The sequence below is a fragment of the Zalophus californianus genome, chromosome 4 (genome assembly GCF_009762305.2).
Source record: "Zalophus californianus isolate mZalCal1 chromosome 4, mZalCal1.pri.v2, whole genome shotgun sequence".
Taxonomy (NCBI): domain Eukaryota; kingdom Metazoa; phylum Chordata; class Mammalia; order Carnivora; family Otariidae; genus Zalophus; species Zalophus californianus.
The window spans coordinates 18,105,530-18,128,366 of record NC_045598.1 but is presented as its reverse complement, the minus strand read 5'-3'; the positions used below and the strand labels follow the sequence as shown (position 1 = coordinate 18,128,366).

The following is a 22,837-nucleotide window of genomic DNA, read 5'->3' as shown; positions in this document are numbered from 1 at the left end:
TCAATAAAGCTGTTTTAAAAATATCAAAATAATGGAACCTTGTCCTATGGTGGCCCCTATCTGTAGGGCTGAGGGGTGGGGTGGAGTGGGGGCTCAGTGTGGGAAGGACAGAAGACCAGCAACACAGCTCGGGCACTCGTGCCCATCTCATTTAACCCTGCTCTGCCCCCTGGGATTTGGGCGTTCTCCTGTGCCCAGGTTGAGAAGACAGTGTGGCTTAAACAGGAGGGGGTCACCAGCCCGAGGCCACAGAGTCCCCAGGAGGCAGCAGGAGGGCATCCCCCACCTCTTCCCCTGGAAGCTCGGGTCCTCACAGCTCTATCAAGCGTGTTAGGCTCTGTGAGGGGTCAGGCCTCGCCTCCGTCTGAGGTAGGAGCCGTCTCCCACATGGCACCCATCCCTCCAAGAGGAGAGAGAAATAAAAAAAATGAGAGAGCAAACTCGGTTCCTGCTTCTGAATCCAGAACTCATTCCTAGCCTGACAGGTTTACCTGAAATCCTAAGGACTCAGTTGTTGGAGCCTGCCCGCCTCTATCTTCTTGCCCCGCCTCACCCTCACTCTGCTCTCCCCTTTGTCACCATGATCCTCACTGCCCCACTGTGTCTCTCTTCTATACATCCGTCTACTTGCTTACTGGCTGTTCCTGCCTTCGGAACGGAGGCCCCCCCCGCCCCCCGAAGGCAGGGGGCCGTCTGTCTTGTTCACCCCTGTGGATGGTTTCCACACTGTTCCTGGCACGTAGGGGACTCCGGGTATTTGAGCCAGGACACCGGACACAGTCAGCAGCCTGACAGGACTGATGGAAGCCACCTCCCGTCCACGGGGACCTTGTGGCACTACCAGATGGCGGCCACACTCAACCCCCCAGACCCCCACCTACCGAGTAATGCCACCAGGAGAAGAATCACGATGATGTTGTTGGCATTCTTCTCCTTGTAGAAGTACAGCAGCAGGCAGAACAGGATGATCTCCACAAGCTGTGGAAAGCAGCAAGCGGGGCGGTCAGCGGGGCAGACGTGGGCAAGACTGGGAGACGCTGGCGGGCTTGGCTGGCGTTGATGCTGCTGAAGTCATGGACCCTCAGGATTGAAAGGGGCCTGAACAGCCAGATTTCCCAAACCACTGACAGACTTCCATGGAAAAGGAGGGGATTCTGAATGAACTCTGCGGGAATCTCTACCCCCTGGGGAACACCGACAAGGAGTTCACCTCGGAGCTTTGAGGGCGATGTGCTGGCCACACACGCACCCTGTCTTGGATGGCCAGGATCAGGCTGAGAAGGTTTCTTCCCACCTCGCTGCTCTGCGGGGAACCCCATGTGGGTGACCCCTGAAGGTCGGTCAAAGAGGGAGATACTTGCTCACTGAGGAGAAGAGCTCTCTGGGAGAAGTGGACAAGTATACAGGCCCCCATCCCCTAACCATGCCTCTAAAGTGTGTGCTTGGTGGGGGAGAAAGACAAAGACATCTGGAGTCAGGGAGGCCCAAGTTTGAAACTGGATCCACTTCTAAAACAGTTGTGTGACCTTGGGCAAGTCACTTAGCTTCTTTAAACCTCGCTTACCTCCTCTGTGAAATGGGGATAATGATTCTTCCTTTAACGCCATGATCACTGCTAATACTTATTGAACTCATAAATACACCCGGCACCGTTCTCAACATTGTGTCTATATTAAAGTCATTCAATCAGCACAATGAGTCTATGAAGTAGGCACTACCACAATCGGAAGCTAATACAAGGGCAGAGCCAGGATCTGAACCTGGACAGTCTGGCTCCAGGGCCTGTGCACCTTCCCACTAGGCTACACTGCATGAACCTGGGAGGCCTAGGGCCTGGGGCATAGAAGGCGCTCAGTCAGTGTGAGGTTGGAGTTCCCTCCTTGCCTTAACAATGGTCCGTTCCACTCCTTAAGGGCCCAGACATCCGGCAACATTTTCCCAAGAAGTCAGGCCAGCTCCAGCACCCGGTAAAATGAAAGCAGCGAACTTTGACAGTGGCTTGGCTCCATTTGCCTACCCTGACCTCCTCCCAAAGTGCATTTATCATAACAACAAATGCAGAAACATTAATGGGCATTTTGAAAAAATTTTAAATTCCTCATAATTAGAGACCATAAAAAAAACCCAGCTGTTTTCATTTTCCTGTTTCTTCCTGTCTTTGTTGCCGTGAATACATATTTTATCTACTTGTCATCATAGTCAACGCACAATTTTGTGCTGGGCTGTTTTTAGTCACCAAAAACAATTCCCATATTTTATGAAGTTGTCATAATTATCTTTAATCGCTGCAGAATACATCATCAAGCGGGTGAGTTACTCATCAACATTCCTAATCATCGGGCGTGCACTCAGGGGGTCCGGTTTTCCAGTCATTCTTCACTATGCCGAAATGCATGCTGGAATAGCGCTTGGCCTTCTGCTGCAAGATGGCTGTGTGGGTGACCTTGAGTTCTGGGGGCATGTCTCCCTCCTTCCTTCCCTCTTCCTTCCTCTTCCTTCCTGTTTTTCTTTCTGTCTTTCTTGAAGTATAGTTGACACAATGTCACATTAGTTTCTGGTGTAGGACACGGTTCCCGGACAACTCCATCAACCCTCTCTGTTACTGCTATGCTTGCCAGTGTACCTACCGTCAGCCCGATGTCCACAGTGTTTGGCACCTGGCAGACAATAAATATTGACTGGATTTGATTTGGCCAGATCTCTCTAGCTGGCAGTGTTAGGGCACAAAAGGGAGTTACTCAATCCAGAGGACTGAAAGCCATGGGGGCGGGGTGGGGAGACAAACGCAGGGAAAGAATGTGTCTGTTCTGCAGAACAAACAGCTCCCACCAAGGAGAGGTGTGGCCAGGGATTCCACTTGGGTACCCCCTGCAGGAGCCATACCAAAGATCAGTGCCTGCTCAGAAGCCCTCTCTGTTGCCCTAAAGTTACCTTTAGGTCATCCTAATACTAAGATCTCCTCCTATGGGAGGGGTTGTCTGCCATTTTTTTTGAACTTACAATGTCTGCCCTAGCATGTTGACATGCTAAGCATGTACAGTTGAACCAAAGGGCCTAAGTAGCAGAAAATGTATGTTTCTTATGTACCCAGCTCTCTGTCCATACCCCCCTAGCACACCACATAAAAGCTTCCGCACTCACCCCAAGGGGAGACAGTGCTTTGAGAGCAATCTCCCTGTCTCCTTACTTGTGACAAGGAGTGAAAGTTCTTTGCTTTCTAACACTTCCTCTGGTTGTGTTCCATTTGCACCCCAAGCAGCCACCCACCTTGAATTTGGTTACAGCCGCACTGCCTCGCAGACATGAGTCAGGAAGACAAATTGAGTGGGTCACTGGGCACCTGCCAAGTGCTGGGTGATTCCCATACCACCTTGCATCTCCCCGCCCCAGCCACCAGCCCCGGTCCAGTGACTCCCACCAGCTTACAGAGAAGGAGGCAGAGCTTCCAGGTAGGTGACTTGGCCGAGGCCACACAGCACGTGACAGATTCAAGCCCAGGGCTCCCTGAGAGAAAATTCTGTGTTCTGGAGTTAAGCTTTTCCTGAAGAGGGGGGTTCTTTGGCTCTGTCCTGCAGCCGTTTCTCCACGCCCACCAGGTGCGCAGTGGGGCTGGCTAGAGGTAGGGAGATGACCCAGTCCCAATCCTGGGGAAATCCATCCTCGGCCTTGTGAGCAAACTAAGGAAAAAGAATGTTCCAGGTCTGTAGAGCAGTGCCAGGCTGCTCGTATCAGAGGAAAGACAGTGCCGGCCTTTGTCAGCAGGCCATGGCAAAGGAAGCCGGCTGCGAGTCCAGCTCCACTCATGGGACTCTGGGCCGTCAGCCCACCTCCCTGAGCTTCAGTTTTCTCATCCATAAAATGGGGAGAAAATATTTACCTTGTAGGGCAGTTGGGAGGATTTGAGATGATATGTAAGAAAGTATTTGGCACAGTGCCCGTCTTGGAATAGAAATATATAGTAGTTGCTTGTGATATCAAATGCCTTACATGCTTCCTCAATCAGTTTATCTGTAGACCTAACATGGGACGTAACGGGGGCTGGGAGTTTAGGAGACTGTTTCAGTGTCTCCCGTGTTTCTATTAGCTTCTACCAGCTGTGTGATGCTGGGAAAAATAAATAAATAACATGTCTATGACTGTTTAAAATTTTAACTGTTTTTTTTTTTACCATAAAAGTCTTAAATGCTCACTGTAGAAATTTCGAATGATGCATAAAGACAAAGGTGAAATGAAAACTCAATCATAATTCCAGCTCCCAGAGACAACAATGGATGGAATCTCTGTTTTTTCCTTCCAGTCCTTTAGTGATACATTATATATACACACCTACAATATCTCTAAAAACTAAAATTATCATATTATCTATGCAGATTTAGGCATTACTCGGAACATAAGTGGAAAAAGCATTTCCTCGTGAACTACCTATTTTCCATAAGCACGGTCCTCGGTGCTGGAAAATACGTCACGATTCACTCGAATCCCCTGTTGCTGGAGATTCAGGTTCCCAGGTTCTAGGACCTGATACTCCCTCCTGCCATAGCGGGTAGGACCAGTGCTTCTCTTACCATGTACAAGAGGAAAGGCCAGCTCACGAGGTGCCTGGTGATGTTCTCGCCCGTCATCTTCTCATGACTGTTAGGTGCGAATGTCACCAGCAAGTAGGTGCCCACGATGGCCAGACCACAGCCAACGAAGGACAAGACGTAGCGCCCTGCAGGGAAGGGGGGAGGCTGTCATAGGCTCACTTCAGGTGCTGGCTTCAGGCCCCTATGTGTTTTTAGGGCAACACATGATGACCTGCTATTTTTGGTTTTTCTTCACTTCACAAATAGATCATCTCCCTTATTGTTATTTAAAAAAGTAACACTTAGGGGGGCTCCTGGGTGGCTCAGTCAGTTAAGCATCTGCCTTCTGCTCAGGTCATGATGCCAGGGTCCTGGGACCGAGTCCCACATCAGGCTCTTTGCACAGCGAGGAGCCTGCTTCTCCCTCTCCCTCTGCTGCTGCCCCTACTTGTACTCTCTCTGTCAAATAAATAGATAAAATCTTCTAAAAAAATAGAATTAAAAAATGACATTTAATGTTAAAAAATTTCAGTGAGGTATGGCACGTAGACCAAAAAGTGCTCAATGAATTCTCACAAAGTGAACACACCCATGTAACCAGCACCTAGATCAAGAAAGGGAACGTTAGCAGGACCCAACATCCTCTCTTGTGTCCCCTTCCAATCACTAGATGCAGCCCCGGGGTAACGCTGACCTCTACCAGCAACTGAGCGTCGGCCTGCTTTTGTACTTTCTGTAAGTGGACTCGTACTATATGATTTCTTGTGTCTGTGTTTACGTAAGACGATGTCTGTGAGTTTGTGAGATTCACCCGTATCCTGGTGTGGAGTGTAGGGGTGGTTCCTTCATTCTCACACCCCTATGGTGTGTGACACAATTTATCCATTCTGCCTGCTGATGGGTCTTTAAATACTCTTCAGGGTTATAACAAATACTGTTGCTATGAGTATGTCATTTGGAAAACACATTGTCCGTATTTCTTTTGGGTATTAAACTAGGAGTGGGAATTCCCAGGTCAGGGGATATGTGGACCTTCAGCTTCGTAGTTACTGTCAAATGGTTTTCCAAACTGGTTGCACCAGTTTCTACTCCCACTGGGACAGTATTAGAGTAAGACTGCCTCTTTTTTCTTCTTCATAGTAGCCATTCTGCTACTGAACCATAGTTTCAGTGTGCATTTTACAGGGAAGGTTTGAAAGTCAGAATCACTTTATGGGCAACATAAAAAAAAAAAAAACAAATATAACAAAATCTCACAAGCAAACCTTCAGAGCCTACCATGTACCTTTTAAAAATGACCTTATCATTTCCCATCTGCTAGTTAACCTAGTCACAAGGGACCAGTCCAAATACTATCAATATTCTATTCCACAGACTTGTCAGAGACTGTTAGTGGGGCCTGGGAGTCTCCTGACTCTTGCCCTGGGTCCTGTCACACTCCAGCTGAACTATGTAGATTTCGTGAAAAGCCTCTCGCCCCAGGCAAGCTGGAAAGGGCTGTGAGTTCTGAGCTACACATGGTGACCCCAGGTCTCTGGATATTTCTGGATAGAACTATCTACATATTTCATTCCATTGTCTCCCAAAAATGTGATACCACATTAAATGTCTTTAATTTTCATTCTGGGCCTTATAAGGTTCCCCTCAATTTTTCAATGAATGAATGAACCATGGTTAAACTCAACAGTAAGTTCTGTGCTAAGATATACAAGACTGTTGTCTTAAGTTTTCTTCAGGCAGGGAAAGGTCTTACTCATCTCCATGCCTGTGGTGTTCAGCACAGGTCTAGCATTGGGTGAATGTTTACTGAATTTAATAAAACTTTAGGCAGGACAGCCATGTACAGTTGTATAAGTTGCTCACTGCATAAAAACACCTAGCTGAAGGGGTGAGGGCTAAAATCTAGCCCATGCTCTGCTCACCAAGGCATGTGCCCATGGAACCACAGATGCCCAGAGGGGCCATCTTCTTTAAATTCACATAGGGCACTGCCTGGACTAGCATGTCTCTTATACCAGGACTTTCTAGAGTGAGCCTGGAAGGGACATAAAACTACACTGGTCTCAGAATCAGCCCCGCTACCCCTGCATCGCCCCCTCTGCCATCAGGACTACTGCAAATCACTCTGAGTCTTTTGGTCTTGGCATCGTATATTTGCTGAGCAGTAGCTCTGCTTTTTTCAGTGTAGGATTCTTTCTTTTTTCAGCCTCCTGGCTCCATCTTGCTCTTATCCTATAACAATGATTCAGGACAGTGGTTCCCAAACCGGGCTGCGTGAGCAAGTTCCTCTGGCTGCATGCATAAGTAATAAAGAATAACTCCTGACTTCCATGTTTCCCATTTGCTTTAGAACTCATTTAGGTAAAGAGGGGGCCTTTCATCAGGCCTCCTAAAATCCCAACAATAGATGCTCAATAAATATTGATTGAATGGAATGAAATCAAGCCCCTTTTAAGAAATCTCACAGATGATTCTGTTGTGTAGCCAGATTTGGGAACTACCCAGGAAAAACCCAGCTCTCAGGAGCTGATGAGGGTGGAATATACAACACGGAAGGGAGCAGGAGATGGATGATCTCTCAATTGGGGTGAGCTGGCTTTATAATGAACAAACAGCACAAGCACAGAATTAAGAACAGGAGCTCAAATCAGTGAACTTACTCAGAAAGTCTTTAGGTTTCCATTTTTCTTTGATGAATATGATTCCTATGATGGCACTAGCTATAAAAAAATAAAAGCACAGGGAAAAGAAAATTGAGGCTGCTATCAGTCCGATGGAGTCCCTTTGCCCAGGCCCTAGGGTAGACTCATTTGCCTTAGGGCTTGGGACTTCCTAACCTCTCCCTTCTGCTCCCCAAAACTCAGTCCTTCTGATTCCTCTGTTATTCCATCTCAGAAAGGGAGGCTCCTCTCTGAGCCTTCCTGAGGATTTCCTACAAGTCCAGGAGCACTGGTGTTGAGTACTTGCAGGGTGACAGGGGATTCGCACAAGTTCTTTCTGGCACATCTACCCATCGAGGTGGGTGCCATCTGAAAAATGGGACACTGAGGCTAGGAGAGGTGAAGGAGTTGCTCAGGACTACGCAGCTGGTAAGGGGTGCCGGACCCCGGCTCTTACTCCTTCCGTGGCTATGACTACCTCTGACGCTCTCCCCCTGGTTCTTCTCTCCTTCTCAAACTTCTTTGTCGCTGCCCGGAGGGATGGGGCTGGCATTACTATGAACAGACCTGGATGGTGTTCTCAGCTTTCCCTCACGGCTGTGTGTCCTGGGGCGAGTCACTACCTATGGGTCTCAGTCTGCATCCAGCTCAGGCCAACTTGCTGCTTGTTAAGTATTCAGGAAACCAGTGTAGTGTGAGTGGCCACGGTGGCGGTCTTTACACCATATAAATCAGAAACACCACAAATGGGGTCTACCTTTTCTCCTTTCCCGCTTTTCTGTCCATTCCTTCCTTCCCCTCTCCCTCCCTCCCTTCCCCCCACTGCCTCATTCTCTTCTTTTTCTTCTCTCACTTTCTCCCTCTCTCTGAATGTTGGTTCATCAGCCCACAACCGAAAGCACCTCCTTCTCTGAGTTATAAGGGCAATTAAATGAGATGATGCATGTAAATCACGTGTCCACAGTAAATACTCAATAACTGAGCTATTATTACTACTGAAGTCCCTGGAATAGCGACTGATATGTAATAGGTACCCAACAAAGAGTGGCGATTAATCTAATATTTATTTTTAATATTATTTTTTACTGGGTGACTTCAAAGCTCTGAGAGCCCCTTAATTTCTAGTGGCTGATACCTGAGAACCCATCATTCTACTTCGGTCTCTTATTTTCAAGAATTTGATTATGTGAATTACTAAAGTATTCAAATTTGGAGGCAAATATTTAAAGCACTTCGTCACTCGGTCACCTGTTTCTCATTGTAAGGAAAGGTTCCGAAGCCTTTTCAGAGGTCAGTCACGGGCAGAGGACGAACCTCAATCCCTGTCAGGGTGGCACACGTAGAAAGTGGGCCAGAGAAGACAAGGAAAGGCTGGGACTGGGCATGGTTACTTGCCTCAACTAAAGGCACTCAGATTATATTATATTTTATTTATTTAAAAAACTTCTTTATTTAAATTAAACTTACCTAACATATATTGTATTGTTAGTTTCAGGGGGTACGATTTAGTGACTCATCAGCTGCATGTAACACCCAGTGCTCATTATATCTCGGGCCCTCCTTCATGCCCATCGCCCAATCATCCCTTCCCCCTGGGCCCTCAACTCTATGGTGAGATTATATTTTAAAACATTATTTGTGGAAAAGAACACAGTATGTTGGAGGACCTTACTCATCTTGTGGGCTGCGAGGGTGCAAACCCTGGTCAAGAAAGAGAGGGACCCTTCATGGGATCAGGAAAAGCAATAGGTTTCCACTTCTTTGCCAACTCCTGGTAATTAGGGGGACTGCCTGAAGCTCTGAGAATTCTAAGAAGGGATGCTCTGACCGATTGATGACGTCTCCTGTGGGCACAGGCGGGGCGCGTGGTTGCCGTGCTTATCCGTGGGGTAGAAGAGGCCCTCTTTACTCCAGGAGGAAAAAGACTACTCAAAATACCACTTTTTCCTTTAAGAGCAGGGAAGGGCTTCCAGGCCACGTGGGGCCTGCCAGCAAATGGAAGGAAACATTTCAGCGCAAGTTCACGGTCCCCGCTCCTGTGTTCACTAATCTACGAACATCTTTTATTTAAGAAGAAAAGAATTTTTTTTCCTAATTCTACTCTTTTTTGTGGAACACGGACATCAAAGCTCCTTTGTCTTTTCTTTGGTTCAAATGTTCTGAGACACTGGTTCCGGGATTACAGAGATCACAGAGAAATGGCAGGTGAGAAAGTGACCAATGCCTCAGAGGTGGTGTCAGCTGATGTAAAAAGATCAGAGAATAAATTGAATGTGCATCTGTTAGAGGTGTAAGATATCTGAATCCTACAAAAGCTTAGGATGTCTTGACAGTGTTGGGATGAAAGCTGCAAGTTTGTATCTTCCTTCTATGGGAGAAACAGCAATTCTGATAAAGTTTCTGAATCTAAAATGGATTAGGGAGCCAGACCATCCTGTACTCCAGCCCTGCCACCCTGGACCCCTATTTCCTCAACTGTAAAGTGGGGATCATGACAGTGTTGCCCTCAAAAAGGAAAATTAGAAGAATTCATATCCGTAAAGTGCTTAGCGCAGGGCCGCTGTGTATGAAGGCCTCTGTAAGTGTTAGTGACATTACCAAGCAGAAGCTGCTTCGTTTACCGAGTATGGTGGTCGCACAGGCAGGTGGGTCCCAGGGAGTGGTGGCAGGGGCGCCGGTCTTACCTATCACGGAGACTGCGCCCAGGGGCACAATCAGTGACAGCGGAGCGAAGGCGTAGGAGGCAAACACGCCCAGCTCACCCAGCAGCATCAGGAACAGGCCCAGCCACCATGTTTTGGTCTTGAAATAGGCCCGAGGGTCCTTGGATCCTGCCAGGCGGATGTGGCAGTACTTCTAGAAATCCGAGAAAGAAGGTGATTGGCCCAGAGGTTTGGGAAAAAGAAGCTAGGATGTCTGTAACCTAAATCTACCCCCCACATTTATTTGGGAAGATGTGTCAGGTTTTTTTTGAGTCCTGGCTCAGAGAAGAGGCAAGCAATCCCCATCTCAATACCAGGTTGTCACGCTAAGCAGTTCTCAAACTGGCTGGGAAGCCTCAGACACTCCCCGGGCAGGCCTGGGAATGTGCATTTCTAATGCACAGCACAGGCAGTGTGCAGTCCGGAGTGGGAGCCGGGGTCTAGGACGCCGCCCCATGGTTGCCCGGCTTCAGGTTGAACGTCTCACTCTAACTGCAGTGCCCAGAGTCCCCATGCTCGGGGCGGCTGCTTGGCCGCACTCCCTTCTGTAGATGAGCCGGCAGCTCTGCTGGGCAGCCCGGGGGCATCCGTGGACGCTGCCCTCTCTCAGGTGGATACTTGGCCCAAGTATGGCCAAAAGTCTTTGTTCTGGAAGTGTGCAGTTGGGATATAGAAAGTGGGGCAGTGACCAAGGCGAGCAAGGCAGTCATGCTGACTTAGAGGGACCACAGCTCCCACTTAGGGGCGGCCGTGCTGAGGGCTGCACAGGGGCAGATGCGGAGGCAGAGACACCGCTCTGTGGAAAGAAGAGCATGAACCAGATGAGTGGCCAGGAGACCATGTGGCCTCAGAAACACATGGGAACACTCTGGCACATGGGCGTGCGTGGAGCCGAGATGTACCAGGTTACCCGTGTGTGTTCACGTCTGTGATCCAGGGAGGGAGAGCGCTTCTCCGTAACCAGAAGCTGGGCAGTGCCAGCAGAGAGGAGTGGGACAGTGTGCTGTAGGATTTAACTCGTCCGCAGGTGTCAAGTCTCAGTCCCGGTGTCCCAGAGCAGTCCCTGAGACCCGACTTGGGAGGAGGTAGTTGATTTGGGAGGTGATTCCAGGAGGCACAGTAAGGGTGTGGGAAAGTGAGTCAGAGATGGGAGCAGACCACTGGAGGGTGCAGAGTGAGTGCCCTGGGCAACGGGGGCTCATCCCACTGGGGACCCTCTGGGACACCCTGCAAACTAGGCTCAGAGCCATGCGACGAGAGGATGGAAGCCTGGGGCATTTATCTACAGACTCCGGTCCCCCACTGGCCAAAAGCTGCCCTGGAGGCAATAAGCACCACATGCAGCTTCCCAGTTACATCTGCATACCCCGGGAACCAGTTCCTGCAGTGCCCTCAGGAGCTCCTCAATCTATCAGCCTGCTCCAAACCACAGCTACAGGCCAGCTCAGCTGCTCCAGGGCACCCCAGCAACTTCTAAGTCAGGGACAGCGCTGTCTGATCAGAGTCAAGGGAGGGGGGGAATCACGTGGGGGCAAAGAATCAAGAGAGATTCTGGAACAACATGCAAGGGATTGCCTAAGGCCCAGCCCAGGAATGGAGTAGGCAACATCCCATGGTGAGGAGGCAGCGGGGCCTGCACTGGACATCCCGGCTGACCAGCTGTATCTCTGCCCCCAGACAGTGCTAGTGACTGAGACTTACCTGTAGGTTAAGCGCAATGCTGACCACAAGGTGCCCAAAAATTGCCAAAAGGGCGCCGATCAAGTTTTCCTGTAAGGAAAGTTCACAGAAGCAGATGTGAGCTGGGTCTAAGCTAAAGGGCCCCGGGGCGGTGCTGGGGGTTGCGGGGGGGCGGCATAGGAAACCCCACTGTTCACTGTCGCAAAACAAAACCAGAAAAACATCCACCACCCACAAAGCTACATCCCAGGCCTTTTATTGGACTTTTACATTTTACTACTCAAGGTTAATGCGGCTGCCTTGTTGGTTTACAACACACTGCCCTGAGCTGGACACTTCCAGAAAGCAATGTCCTCTGTCCACCGGTCACAGTGACCTGATAAGGCCTAAATCTGCTCTGCTCTTTCCTTAAGGTACTGACTCACTGCAGTCTTGTGCAGGAAAGCAACATTCAGAAATCAGAATTTAAAAGAGAAACACAGGCGGGGATACTATTTGCCATTTTATCAATGGAGTCTTCGTGTTCCCAGAGGGGTCTCAATGAGACTCTTTAAACTGACTAATCTGCTTAGGGCATTTTTAATGATTTCATTTACAAACATTTAACTTCTGAACCTTAAGAATAAGGTTCAGATCCTTTAGCATGGCATCTTCTTTTAACTTTAGAAGACAATTACCAGACATATATTCATTGTACAATAATTAGGAAATATAAAGAAATGATAGGAAGAATCACAATCACAACAAAATAGAAAAGCCACCCGTAATTCTAAACCCAGAGCTAACTATTGCAAACATTTTGTTCTTGTAAACTTTTATTGTTCTTATAAAATTTTTTTCTGTCCATAAATTCAGATATGAATGACAATGTTAGTTTATTTTATAAAAATAAGATTATCTGTTTTATAACCTGTTCTTTTACATAAGATATTATAAACACATTCTCCTTTCAGGTATATTTAATTCATCATTTTAAAAAAAGATTTGATTTATTTATTTGAAAGCGAGAGAGTGAGAGAGCATGAGTTGGGGGGGAAGGGTAGGGGAGGAGGGAGAAGCAGACTCCCCGAGCAGGGAGCCTGACACGGGGCTCGATCCCAGGATCCTGAGATCATGACCTGAGCTGAAGTCAGACCCTTAACTGACTAAGCCACCTAGGTGCCCCTAATTCATCATTTTAAATAAATACCAAATAACTCGTCATTTGGATGTGCCATATTTTATATCATTGCTTCTCCATTGTTGGACACTTAGTCTGTTTCTTTTTTTTTTTAAACACCACTGTGATTGAATATCCAAGTACATGCATTTTTGTGCATTTATGAGGATTACTCCCTTGGGATAAATTCTTAGAAGGAGGACTGCTGGGTTAAAGGGACTTGCCTCAGCATTTAAACCATACTATACTATGTCCCCCACATACCCTCCAGTGTTATTTCACCACTAAACACCAAAGAATGTTCTATCTTAGCCAAATATGAATCCTCCCTGCCCAGGATGGGCCTTTTCCAACTCCCCCTTTGCTCAAGAGATTCCTCCCACCCGGCTGCCCTCCCTGTGAAATCTGCCAGTTCTTCAAGGCCTGGGCCGGGCGCTAGCAAATCAAGAGTGAACAAGACAAACAGTCTTGCAATTCATCTGGAAGACAGGTAATTAGCAAGCGTAGGGCAGGAAGTCAACCCTCTGACCCTCTACTCCCCTCTTCCCTGGAATGCTGAGGGTCTAGACAGCTAAGAAGGCAGTCCGCTGTGGGTTAAGGTGGAAGGAGGGAGGGGGTGTCTACTGATGGAAACCACCATGGCTGTCCTTGACTTTGCCCTCAGCAAGAGGCAGCATTGCAGAATAAAGGAAAGACGCTGAGCTGGGAGCCAGGAGACCTGGGTTCTAGGTCCATCCTTACTGCCTCATCACAGCATGACCTTAGATGAGTCCCCTCCCTTCATCAGGCTTGTATGTCCCTGTCTGGAAAACGTAGATGCTGGCCCAGATAACCTCCAAGGGACCTTCCAGCCCTCACCTAAGGCCCTGGTCAGGGCCAGACTGTCAACAGAAAGCAAGTGAAGGACCAGGCCAGGCAGGAAACTGACTTATGTTCATTTCACTTTATACAACTCATTAATAGAAGGTCAATGGGGGCATCTCATGGACCCAAGGGAGAGGTCTTCCACTTCTTCCCAAGACGGCTCTCATAGCCTGAGCTGCACCTCCTTGGTCCTTATCCATCTCTGTTTTATGTGTTGTTGTTGTTTTTTTAAGATTTTATTTATTTATTCGACAGAGAAAGACAGCAAGAGAGGGAACACAAGCAGGGGGAGTGGGAGAGGGAGAAGCAGGCTTTCTCGCTGAGCAGGGAGCCCGATGTGGGGCTCAATCCCCGGACCCTGAGATCATGACCTGAGCCAAAGGCAGACGCTTAACAACTGAGCCACCCAGGCACCCCTGTTTTATGTGTTTTTGTTGTCTCTTCTCAGACAGAATTAAGCAGAAACCAGGTCTGTCCTGTAGGATTACAGGATCTCAGAGCTGAAAGGGTCACTGGAGATAACCAGGCCAGGGTTTCCCTAACTGGGTTCCTAGAGATGTCAATGGAGTTCTGACGCAAAAAGCACATCATGGTTAAATAAGTTTGGGAAACACTGGACCCTAGGTCCACTGCTTGGAGGCCCACAGTGCACTGCAGTTTAGAGGCTCTCACAGGCAGGTCTCCTTGTCCACCCCAGGTGTCCCAAACCTCTGAGGCTCTAGAACTCTTAAGTCTGCAGGCATCTGTGATGCTCATACCTGCCATCTTAACCATGTTCCTTTTCTTTTGGTCATAGCACCCTGATTTTGCTGTGGAGCACTCCCCCATGCCCCCAACTCCCCCTTGTATGGTCTTGTTAGGACTGTCATTCCAAGTGCTCCGTCCTCCCCTGGACCACGGTGGGCCTATGAACCAAGCTTGACCCAAGCCAGGCAGGTCAGAAACTCTCTCTGGGAGATATTTATATATATTTATCTCTCCCTTTTTTTTTTTTTAAGAGCGAGAGAGCATCTCTCTCGGAGGGGGGAGGGGCAGAGGGAGAGGAAGAGAGAGAATCTTTTTTTTTAAAAGATTTTATTTATTTATTTGAGAGAGAGAGAATGAGAGATAGAGAGCACAAGAGGGAAGAGGGTCAGAGGGAGAAGCAGACTCCCCGCTGAGCAGGGAGCCCGATGCGGGACTCGATCCCGGGACTCCAGGAGCACGACCTGAGCCGAAGGCAGTCGCTTAACCAACTGAGCCACCCAGGCGCCTGAAGAGAGAGAATCTTAAGCAGGCTCCACAGTCCGCACTCAGCATGAAGCCCGATATAGGGCTCGATCTCACAACCCAGACGGAGATCATGACCTGAGCTGAAATCAGGAGTCGGACACTTCACCGACTGAGCCACCCAGGTGCCCCTCTGGGGTCCAAATCTTGAACAGAGAAGCACGAAGGCTGAAAGAAGTCTGGGCTCATTGCTGCCCAGGGCCGGGACTGGGCGAGGCCAGGAGCCATCCTGGTGCCCGTGACTTCCAGAAGCCTGCCTTTCTAGCTCTTCCTTCCATTCTGGGAGCAGTCCCAGTCTTTTTTGCTTAAGACCTGGTTTCTGTTACTTGCCTCACAGAGCCTGAGTCCATGCTTCACTGCACATGGTTTGGGGACACGTTTATAATTAGTCCCACTCCTACTAAGCATGAATGTTCATTTCTTCTTTCTCCTCTTAGAGGGATGGCTTTTGCAGGCAAAAAAAGGCTATCTGCATGACTTTCTATTTTTTTTTTTAAGATTTTATTTATTTATTTGACAGAGAGAGAGTTAGCGAGAGCAGGAACACGAGCAGGGGGAGCGGGAGAGGGAGAAGCAGACTCCCTGCCGAGCAGGGAGCCCGATGTGGGGCTCGATCCCAGGACCCTGGGATCACGACCTGAGCCGAAGGCAGACGCTTAACGGCTGAGCCACCCAGGCGCCCCATGACTTTGGTTTCTTAAAAAAATTATATTTGCTATAAAAGTAACAGATTCATGAATCTAGTTTCCTTTAATAAAATCTTACCAAGGAACTAAGAAATTCTTATAAGTCTAATAAATTGCGCTTACGAATATAAGGAATCTGATCTCTTAAACCGTCTAATGCTGTTTACATACAATAAATTCTGTTATTCCTTTCAATTTAAAAAGCAAATGACAGAACTTCTGCTTTCAGCAAGATGGAGTAGACTTACTTTTTCCTATGCTTCCTGCTGTGTACAATTGGAAACCTTGGACATTATATATAAAGCAAACACAAGACAACTCTGAAAGGTAGAGAGAAGAAGGCAGACAGGCTAGCGAGCTGGGGGCCTGAGGAACGACATGGTGGTGGGTTCCTGGGTCTTCTCTTTACCTCACATACCTCAAACTTGAAGCTGAAGAAATGGGCAACCTGGGAGTATCAACGAGTATAGATCAAAAAGCTCTAAGAAAAGCCTGTGCTCTCTAGTCAAAAGACCATCAAAAGACCAGGAGATGAGCAGCCAAGCAAGACAGAAAACTTTAGGACAAGTGCTGTTTCAAACATCACAGGAAAAAAAAAAGATACCCCACCCACTCCACACCAGCATAAGCCAAGTAGGGGGCCTAGATTTCCAACCTTTCATGGCTATTACAAGGCACCTCAACTCACATTCTGGGACTATCAGAGAAAGCCAAGGAGGGATCTGGGGTCCAGTGATGAGGCCTCCCCCACCCCTGGCCCCATAGAGTGAAAAGAGCCCACATGGGGAGCCTGGACCTCTACCCCTGGCTGGCAGCAATGAAACACTCTTCTCCTACTGGGTGGTGTCAGTGGAGGCCTGGTGGAGAGGCAGGATTTTTTCCCTTAACTTTCACAATTACACTGTCCTGAAGCTGGGGTTACCATTTGTAGTAAATTGCAGTGATGGCCACCATTTCTCTCACAACTCCCATCAACTCCCCAACACTTGAACCTGGATGGGTTTGTGATCAACAGCATGACAAGGGGATGGGGGGGGAATTCTGGGTTCAGGCCATGTAACTGCTACTTTTGCACAGAAGGAAACTCAACCACATATAAAGAAGTCCTGTCTATGCGTAAGAAGAGAGAGGCACCTGTGGAAGACCAAACAGATATACAAGTGGGCCTGATTGACACCCAGAGAAGAGACAGGCCCAGCCATCTCAGCCAACTGCCAGCTGAGTAAGCCATCCCAGTTGAGGATCCAAGCATGAGTAACTCCATCTCGGATTCTCCAGCCCCAGCCCCAGCCCCGGCCCAGTACCCTAGACGATACTATACGGAGCAAAGATGAGTCATTGCTGCTGAGCCCTGCCCACATTCTTTGTTTCTTAAAAAAAACTATTATAAGAACACTTAACATAAGATTACCCTCTTAACCACTTAGGTGTACAATGTAGTACTGTTATAGGCACAAAGATCTCTAGAACGTATTCATCTTCCATATTGAGACTTCATTCCTGTGGATCAGCAACTCCCATTTCCCCACCCCACCAGCCCCAGCAACCACCATCCTCCTCTCTGATTCTATGAGTTTGACTCTGGTAGACTGCTCATAGAGGTGGAATCATACAGTATTTGGCTTACTGTCTTAGTTCAGGCTGCTCTAACAAATACCACAGACTGGGTGACTTAATAAATACTTATTTCGCACAGTTCTAGAGGCTGGGAAGTCCAAGATCAAGGTTTTGGCTGATTCTATTCCTGCTTAGAGTTCTCTTCCTGGTTTGCAGCTGTACACCTTCTTAGTGTATCCTCACATGTCAGAGAGAGATTATCCCCTTCCTGTATCTCTTCTTATAAGAGTACTAATTTCGGGGCACCTGGGTGACTCAGTCATTAAGTGCCTGCCTTCGGCTCAGGTCATGCTCCCAGGGTCCTGGGATCGAGCCCCACATTGGGCTCCCTGCTCAGCGGGAAGCCTGCTTCTCCCTCTCCCACCACCCCCCCCCCCCGTTTGTGTTCTGTCTCTCGCTGTCTCTCTGTCAAATAAATAAATAAAATCTTAAAAAAAAAAGAGCATAATCTCATTCATGAGGGCCCCACCTTCATGAGCTAATTATCTCCAAAGTTCCTACCTCCAAAGCATCACACTGGGGATTAGGGCTTTAACATATAAATGGGGGGTGGTGACAAACATTTAGCCCACAGCACTTATTTTACTTAGCATTATGTCTTCAAGATTCATCCATGTTGTCACATATTGCAGGATGTCTTTCTTTTACAAGGCTGCATAATATTCCACTGTGTGTATGCATCATGTTTTCTTTCTTCATTCATCTATCAATGGGCATTTAGGTTATTTCCACATCTTGACTATTGTGAATAGGTACTGCAATCAATATTGAAGTGCTAGTATCTCTTTTAGATCCTGATTTCAATTCTTTTGGATCTTGTCCAGATTCTTGACCTATGGAATTATGAGCAGTAAAATGGTTGTTGTTTTTAAGTTTAGGTTTTTAGGTGGTTTGTTACACAGCGGTAGCTAACTGACACACTTCCTTAGTAAATCAGGGTTGCTTAACGATCCAGCAATTTTTGTCTGGGACTCAAGATCTGATTCTATCCCAGATAATCACTAACAGGCGACTTTCATCTTCCCTCTGATTCAAGTGTGTATGATTCTACTGCTTAATTCCCCCACCCCTTTCTTTGCCCAGCTAAGGTATTTTAATGTCTTCCCATTTTAATGCCTGCCTCTAAATGTTCTTTAAGGCCGTTCTATAAACCTAGTATACCTTTATTTATTGAGGTGCATATATATACCATTATATATATGTATAATGGTATATATATATAAAGGTATATATATGTGTGTGTGTACATATATATAAAGATATATATATATAAAGGTATATATATATATGTATCATTACCTTTTTATTGAGGTAAAATTCATAAATCATAAAAATTTACCATTTTGACCTTTTTAAAGTATCCCATTCAGTGGTTTTTGGTATATTCACAATGTTATGAGTGATGTCATTGAAAAAGTGGTGGCACAGAGAATTTCAGGAACCCATCCCTTCAGAAAAAAACTAATGAGCTGGCCAAACCCATCAGAATCACATTTTTATACAACTCCGCAGTCTAGCCAAAAACGTATAACAACCAGAGGAAGGCATGGTGAAGAAAGAAGCCATTGCTTTATGGTACAAAAACACAGTGGCATTTTAAATTGCCTGCCTCCCTTCCTTTACACCCCAGATCTGTGGCAGCCACAAGGATGCAGAGAGAGCAATAAATGAAACCTATTATTATTTTTTTTAAACCGTGGTTGTGGGTTTTTACTGTCTGGTAACCCCTGCAGGATTGGCACAGGGCTTGTCTTTGTTTTATCTGACACGGAGGGATAACCAGGGCTGGGGAGAGCTTCCTAGGCTGTTTATGGTCTAAGCCTTTAAAGGCTGTGTAACAGCCTGGGGAAAAAGACAGTACTCAGGATGAGCAACAGATGGAAGGAAAAGCCTGGGCAGGAACAGTCTGGGAAAAGAGATACATAGAGGATAAGAGCTTTCTTAAGTCTCCACACACACTGAGGAATTGAAAAGGCCAAGCATGTAGCCAGGGCTGGATGCACGCTCCAAAAACACCTGAGAAAACAGTAGCCTTCACCCCTGGCTGGCCTTCAGGTGGGGTACAAGCAGGGAGCAAAGGCTAAGGCAGAGTGAGTGGTAAACAGCCTGGCTAAGCAGTGGAAGGCCCCAACACAACCAATCTGCAAAGACTGGGAGAATTTGGGGAGGTATTTTCCTCTTTTTTTTTTTTTCCCCCTTTTTCAGCTCTAAGTGGTTAAGGAAACTGTCAAAACTCAAGCTGACCACTAAGAGGAACAGACTTCATCAGGCTGCCCACATAGAGGACACAGACTTTACAAAGAGAGTTTAGAAAAATCACAAAACAAGAAACACTAACAAACCACAACAAGCAGCAACAACAAACGGGGTGCAAGATCTGATTTCTACACTTGCAACGTAATATTCGAAATGACCAGTTTTCATCAGTGTTGTACAACCACACCACTCTCTAAATCCCAAGCATTCCCACCATCCCAAAAAAGGAACCCCAAACCCATTAGCAGTCCTTCTCCACTCCCCGGTACCCGGGCCCCTGGTCACCACTAATCTACTTCCTGTCTCTAGGGACTTGCTTATTTTGGACCGTTTATATAAATGGAATCCTACAGTATGTGGTTGTGTCTGGTTTCTTTCACTGAACATAATGTTTTTAAGGTTCATATGTTATAATATGTACCCGTACTTCATTCCTTTTTATGGTGAAATAATATTCCATCAATGGATATAACACATTTTGTTTTATCCATTCACCAGTTACATTTGAGTGATCTCCACTTTCTGTCTATTGCAAAGAATGTTATTAATATGCTTGTACAAGTTTTCATACAAACATATATTTTTTTATTCTCTTGGGTATCTACAGTAACTATTTTAACTTTTGGGGGGAAACTCTCAAATGGTTTTCCATAGTGGCTGTACCTATTTACAATTTCACCAGTGGAGGGCTCCAATTTCTCCACATCTTTGCCAACACTTGTTATTTTCCTTTTTACTTATTTTTTAAAGATTTATTTATTTATTTTAAGGGGGTGGGTAGCACACACCAGAGGAAAGGGCAGAGGGAAGGGAGAGAGACAATCTCAAGCAGACTCCCCACTGAGCGCAGAGCTTGACTTGGGGCTTGATCTCACAACCCCGAGATCATGACCTGAGCTGAAATCAAGAGTCAGGTGCTTAACTGAGCCACCCAGGTGCCCCACTATTTTCCTTTTTAAAAAATTTATGATTGTCACCCTAATGGGTATGCAGAAGTATCCAGTTGTGGTTTTGATAATGTAGTTCCCTAATGACTAACGATGCTGAGCATCTTTCCACATGCTTACTACCCATTTATCTTCTTTGCCTATTTTTTAAAAATTGAGGTAAGACTCACATATAATAAAAATTGACCATTAACCATCTTAAAGAGTACAAGTCAGTGGCATTTGGTACACTCACAATGTTGTGCAACCTTCTGCACACTAAAGAAAATTTTGAGTTTTAAGAGTTCTTTATATATTTGGATACTAAACTTTTGCCAAATATATGATTTACAAATATTCTCTTTTATTCTGTGGGTCATATTTTTATTCTTGATAAAGTGCTTTGATGTATGTAAGTTTTAATTTTGATGAAGTTTATCTATTTTTTCTTTTGTTGCTATGCTTTTGGTGTCATAATCCAGTTTTTTTTTTTTTTCCCCTCCCATCCAAGTACTAACCAGACCCGACCCTGCTTAGCTTCCGAGATCAGATGAGATCAGGTGTGTTCAGGGTGGTATGGCCATAGACCAGTTTTTTTTTTCTTTTTCTAAAAAAAAAGAAGAAAAGAAAACTAATCCTAATCCAAGTTCACAAAAATTTATACAGGCATACCTTGTTTCACTGTGCTTTCCTTTAGTGCACTTTGCTTTATTATTATATTTGTTAAGGTAATCTGTATCAGTGATCTTTGATGTTATAACTGTAATTGTTCTGGGGTGCCATGAACCATGCCCATATAAGACAATGACCTTAGTCAATAAATGCTTTGTATCTTCTGGCTGCTCTATCAAGAAGTGATTGCCTGTCTCTCTCTCTGTCCTGGGGCCTCCCTATGTTCTGAGACACAATCATGAAATTAGGCCAATTAACAAGCCTACAATGGCCTCTAAGTGTTCAAGTGAAAGGAAAAACCAAATGTCTCTCACTTTAAATCAAAAGCTAGAAACGACTGGGGCGCCTGGCTGGCTTCGTCAGTAGAGCATGCAACTCTTGATCTCAAGGTCGTAGGTTTGAGCCCCACATTGGGTATAGAGATTACTTAAAAATTTTTTTCAATTAAAAAAATAAAAGCTAGAAATGATTAAGCTCAGTGAGGAAGGCATGTTCAAAAGCTAGATGGACTGAAAGCTAGGCTTCCTGAACCAAATAGTTAGCCAAGTTGTGAATGCAAAGCAAAAGTTCTTGAAGGAAATTAAAAGTGCTACTCCAGTGAATACATGAATGATAAGAAAGCAAAACAGCCTTATTGCTGATATGGAGAAAGTATGAGTGGTTTGGTTAGAAGATCAAACCAGCCACCAAATTCCTTAAGCCAGAGCCTCATCCACAGCAAAGCTCTCATTCTCTTCAATCCTATGAGGTCGAGTGAGGGGAAGAAGCTGCAAAAGGAAAGTCTGAAGTAGCAGAGATTGGTTCATGAGGTTTAAGGAAAGAAGCCATCTCCATAAAATAAAAGTACAAAGTGGAGCTGAAGCAGCAAGTGCTGATGTAGAAGCTGCAGCCAGTTCTCCAGAAGATCTAGCTCATAATTGATGAAGGTGGCTAACAAAACAACAGATTTGCAATGTAGACCAAGATGCCATTGAGAACTTTCATAGCTGGAGAGGAGAAGTCAATGCCTGGTTTAGAAGCTTCAAAGGACAGTGGCGCCTGGGTGGCTCAGTTGATTAAGCATCTGACTCTTGATCTCAGTTAGAGTCTCGATCTCAGGGTTGTGGGTTCAGGCCCAACACTGGGCTCCACTCTGGGGTTGGAGCCTACTTAAAAAAAAGCACAGGCTGACTGTCTTGTAAGGGCTAATGCAGCTGGTGACTTTAAGCTGAAGCCAATGTTCATTTGCCATTCCAAAAATCCTAGGGCCTTTAAGACTTATACTAAATCTACTCTGCTGGGCGCCTGGGTGGCTCAGTTGGTTAAGTGACTGCCTTCAGCTCAGGTCATAATCCTGGAGTCCCGGGATCGAGTCCCCCATCGGGCTCCCTGCTCAGCAGGGAGTCTGCTTCTCCCTCTGACCCTCTTCCCTCTCGTGCTCTCTATCTCTCATTCTCTCTCTCTCAAATAAATAAAATCTTTAAAAAAAAAAATCTACTCTGCCTATGCTTTATAAATAGAGCAACAGAGCCTGGATGAGAGCAAATCTGTTCACAACACGGCTTATCGAATATTTTAAGCCCACTGTTGAGACTTACTGCACGGAAAAAAAAGGTTTCTTCCAAAACATTACTCCTCATTGACAATGCACTTGGTCACCCAAGAGCTCTGATGGAGATGTACATCAAGATTAATGTTATTTCCATGCCTGCTAATACATCATCCATTCTGCAGCCCATGGATCAAGGAGTAATTTCAACTTTCAAATCTTATTATTTAAGAAATACATTTCTTGGGGTACC

The 22,837-nt window shown here is 46.3% G+C and overlaps 1 protein-coding gene across 6 annotated transcripts in view; it reads right to left on the bottom strand.

Annotated features, from left to right (window-relative positions):
- The window catches only part of NIPAL3 (NIPA like domain containing 3), a 67,565-nt gene that overhangs the window by 28,035 nt on the left and 16,693 nt on the right, over positions 1–22,837 (bottom strand). For 5 of the 6 annotated variants that reach the window (XM_027575978.2, XM_027575735.2, XM_027575916.2 and 2 more), the window contains 5 exons: positions 11,629–11,697; positions 9,910–10,081; positions 7,226–7,285; positions 4,566–4,711; positions 882–978 (listed from right to left, as the gene is read on the bottom strand). In XM_027575978.2, the coding sequence (XP_027431779.1) occupies positions 882–978; positions 4,566–4,711; positions 7,226–7,285; positions 9,910–10,081; positions 11,629–11,697 (544 nt within the window). Of the gene's footprint in view, positions 1–881; positions 979–4,565; positions 4,712–7,225; positions 7,286–9,909; positions 10,082–11,628; positions 11,698–17,788; positions 18,027–22,837 lie in introns of those variants that run through there. The other variant, XM_027576061.2, reaches the window with a different exon arrangement.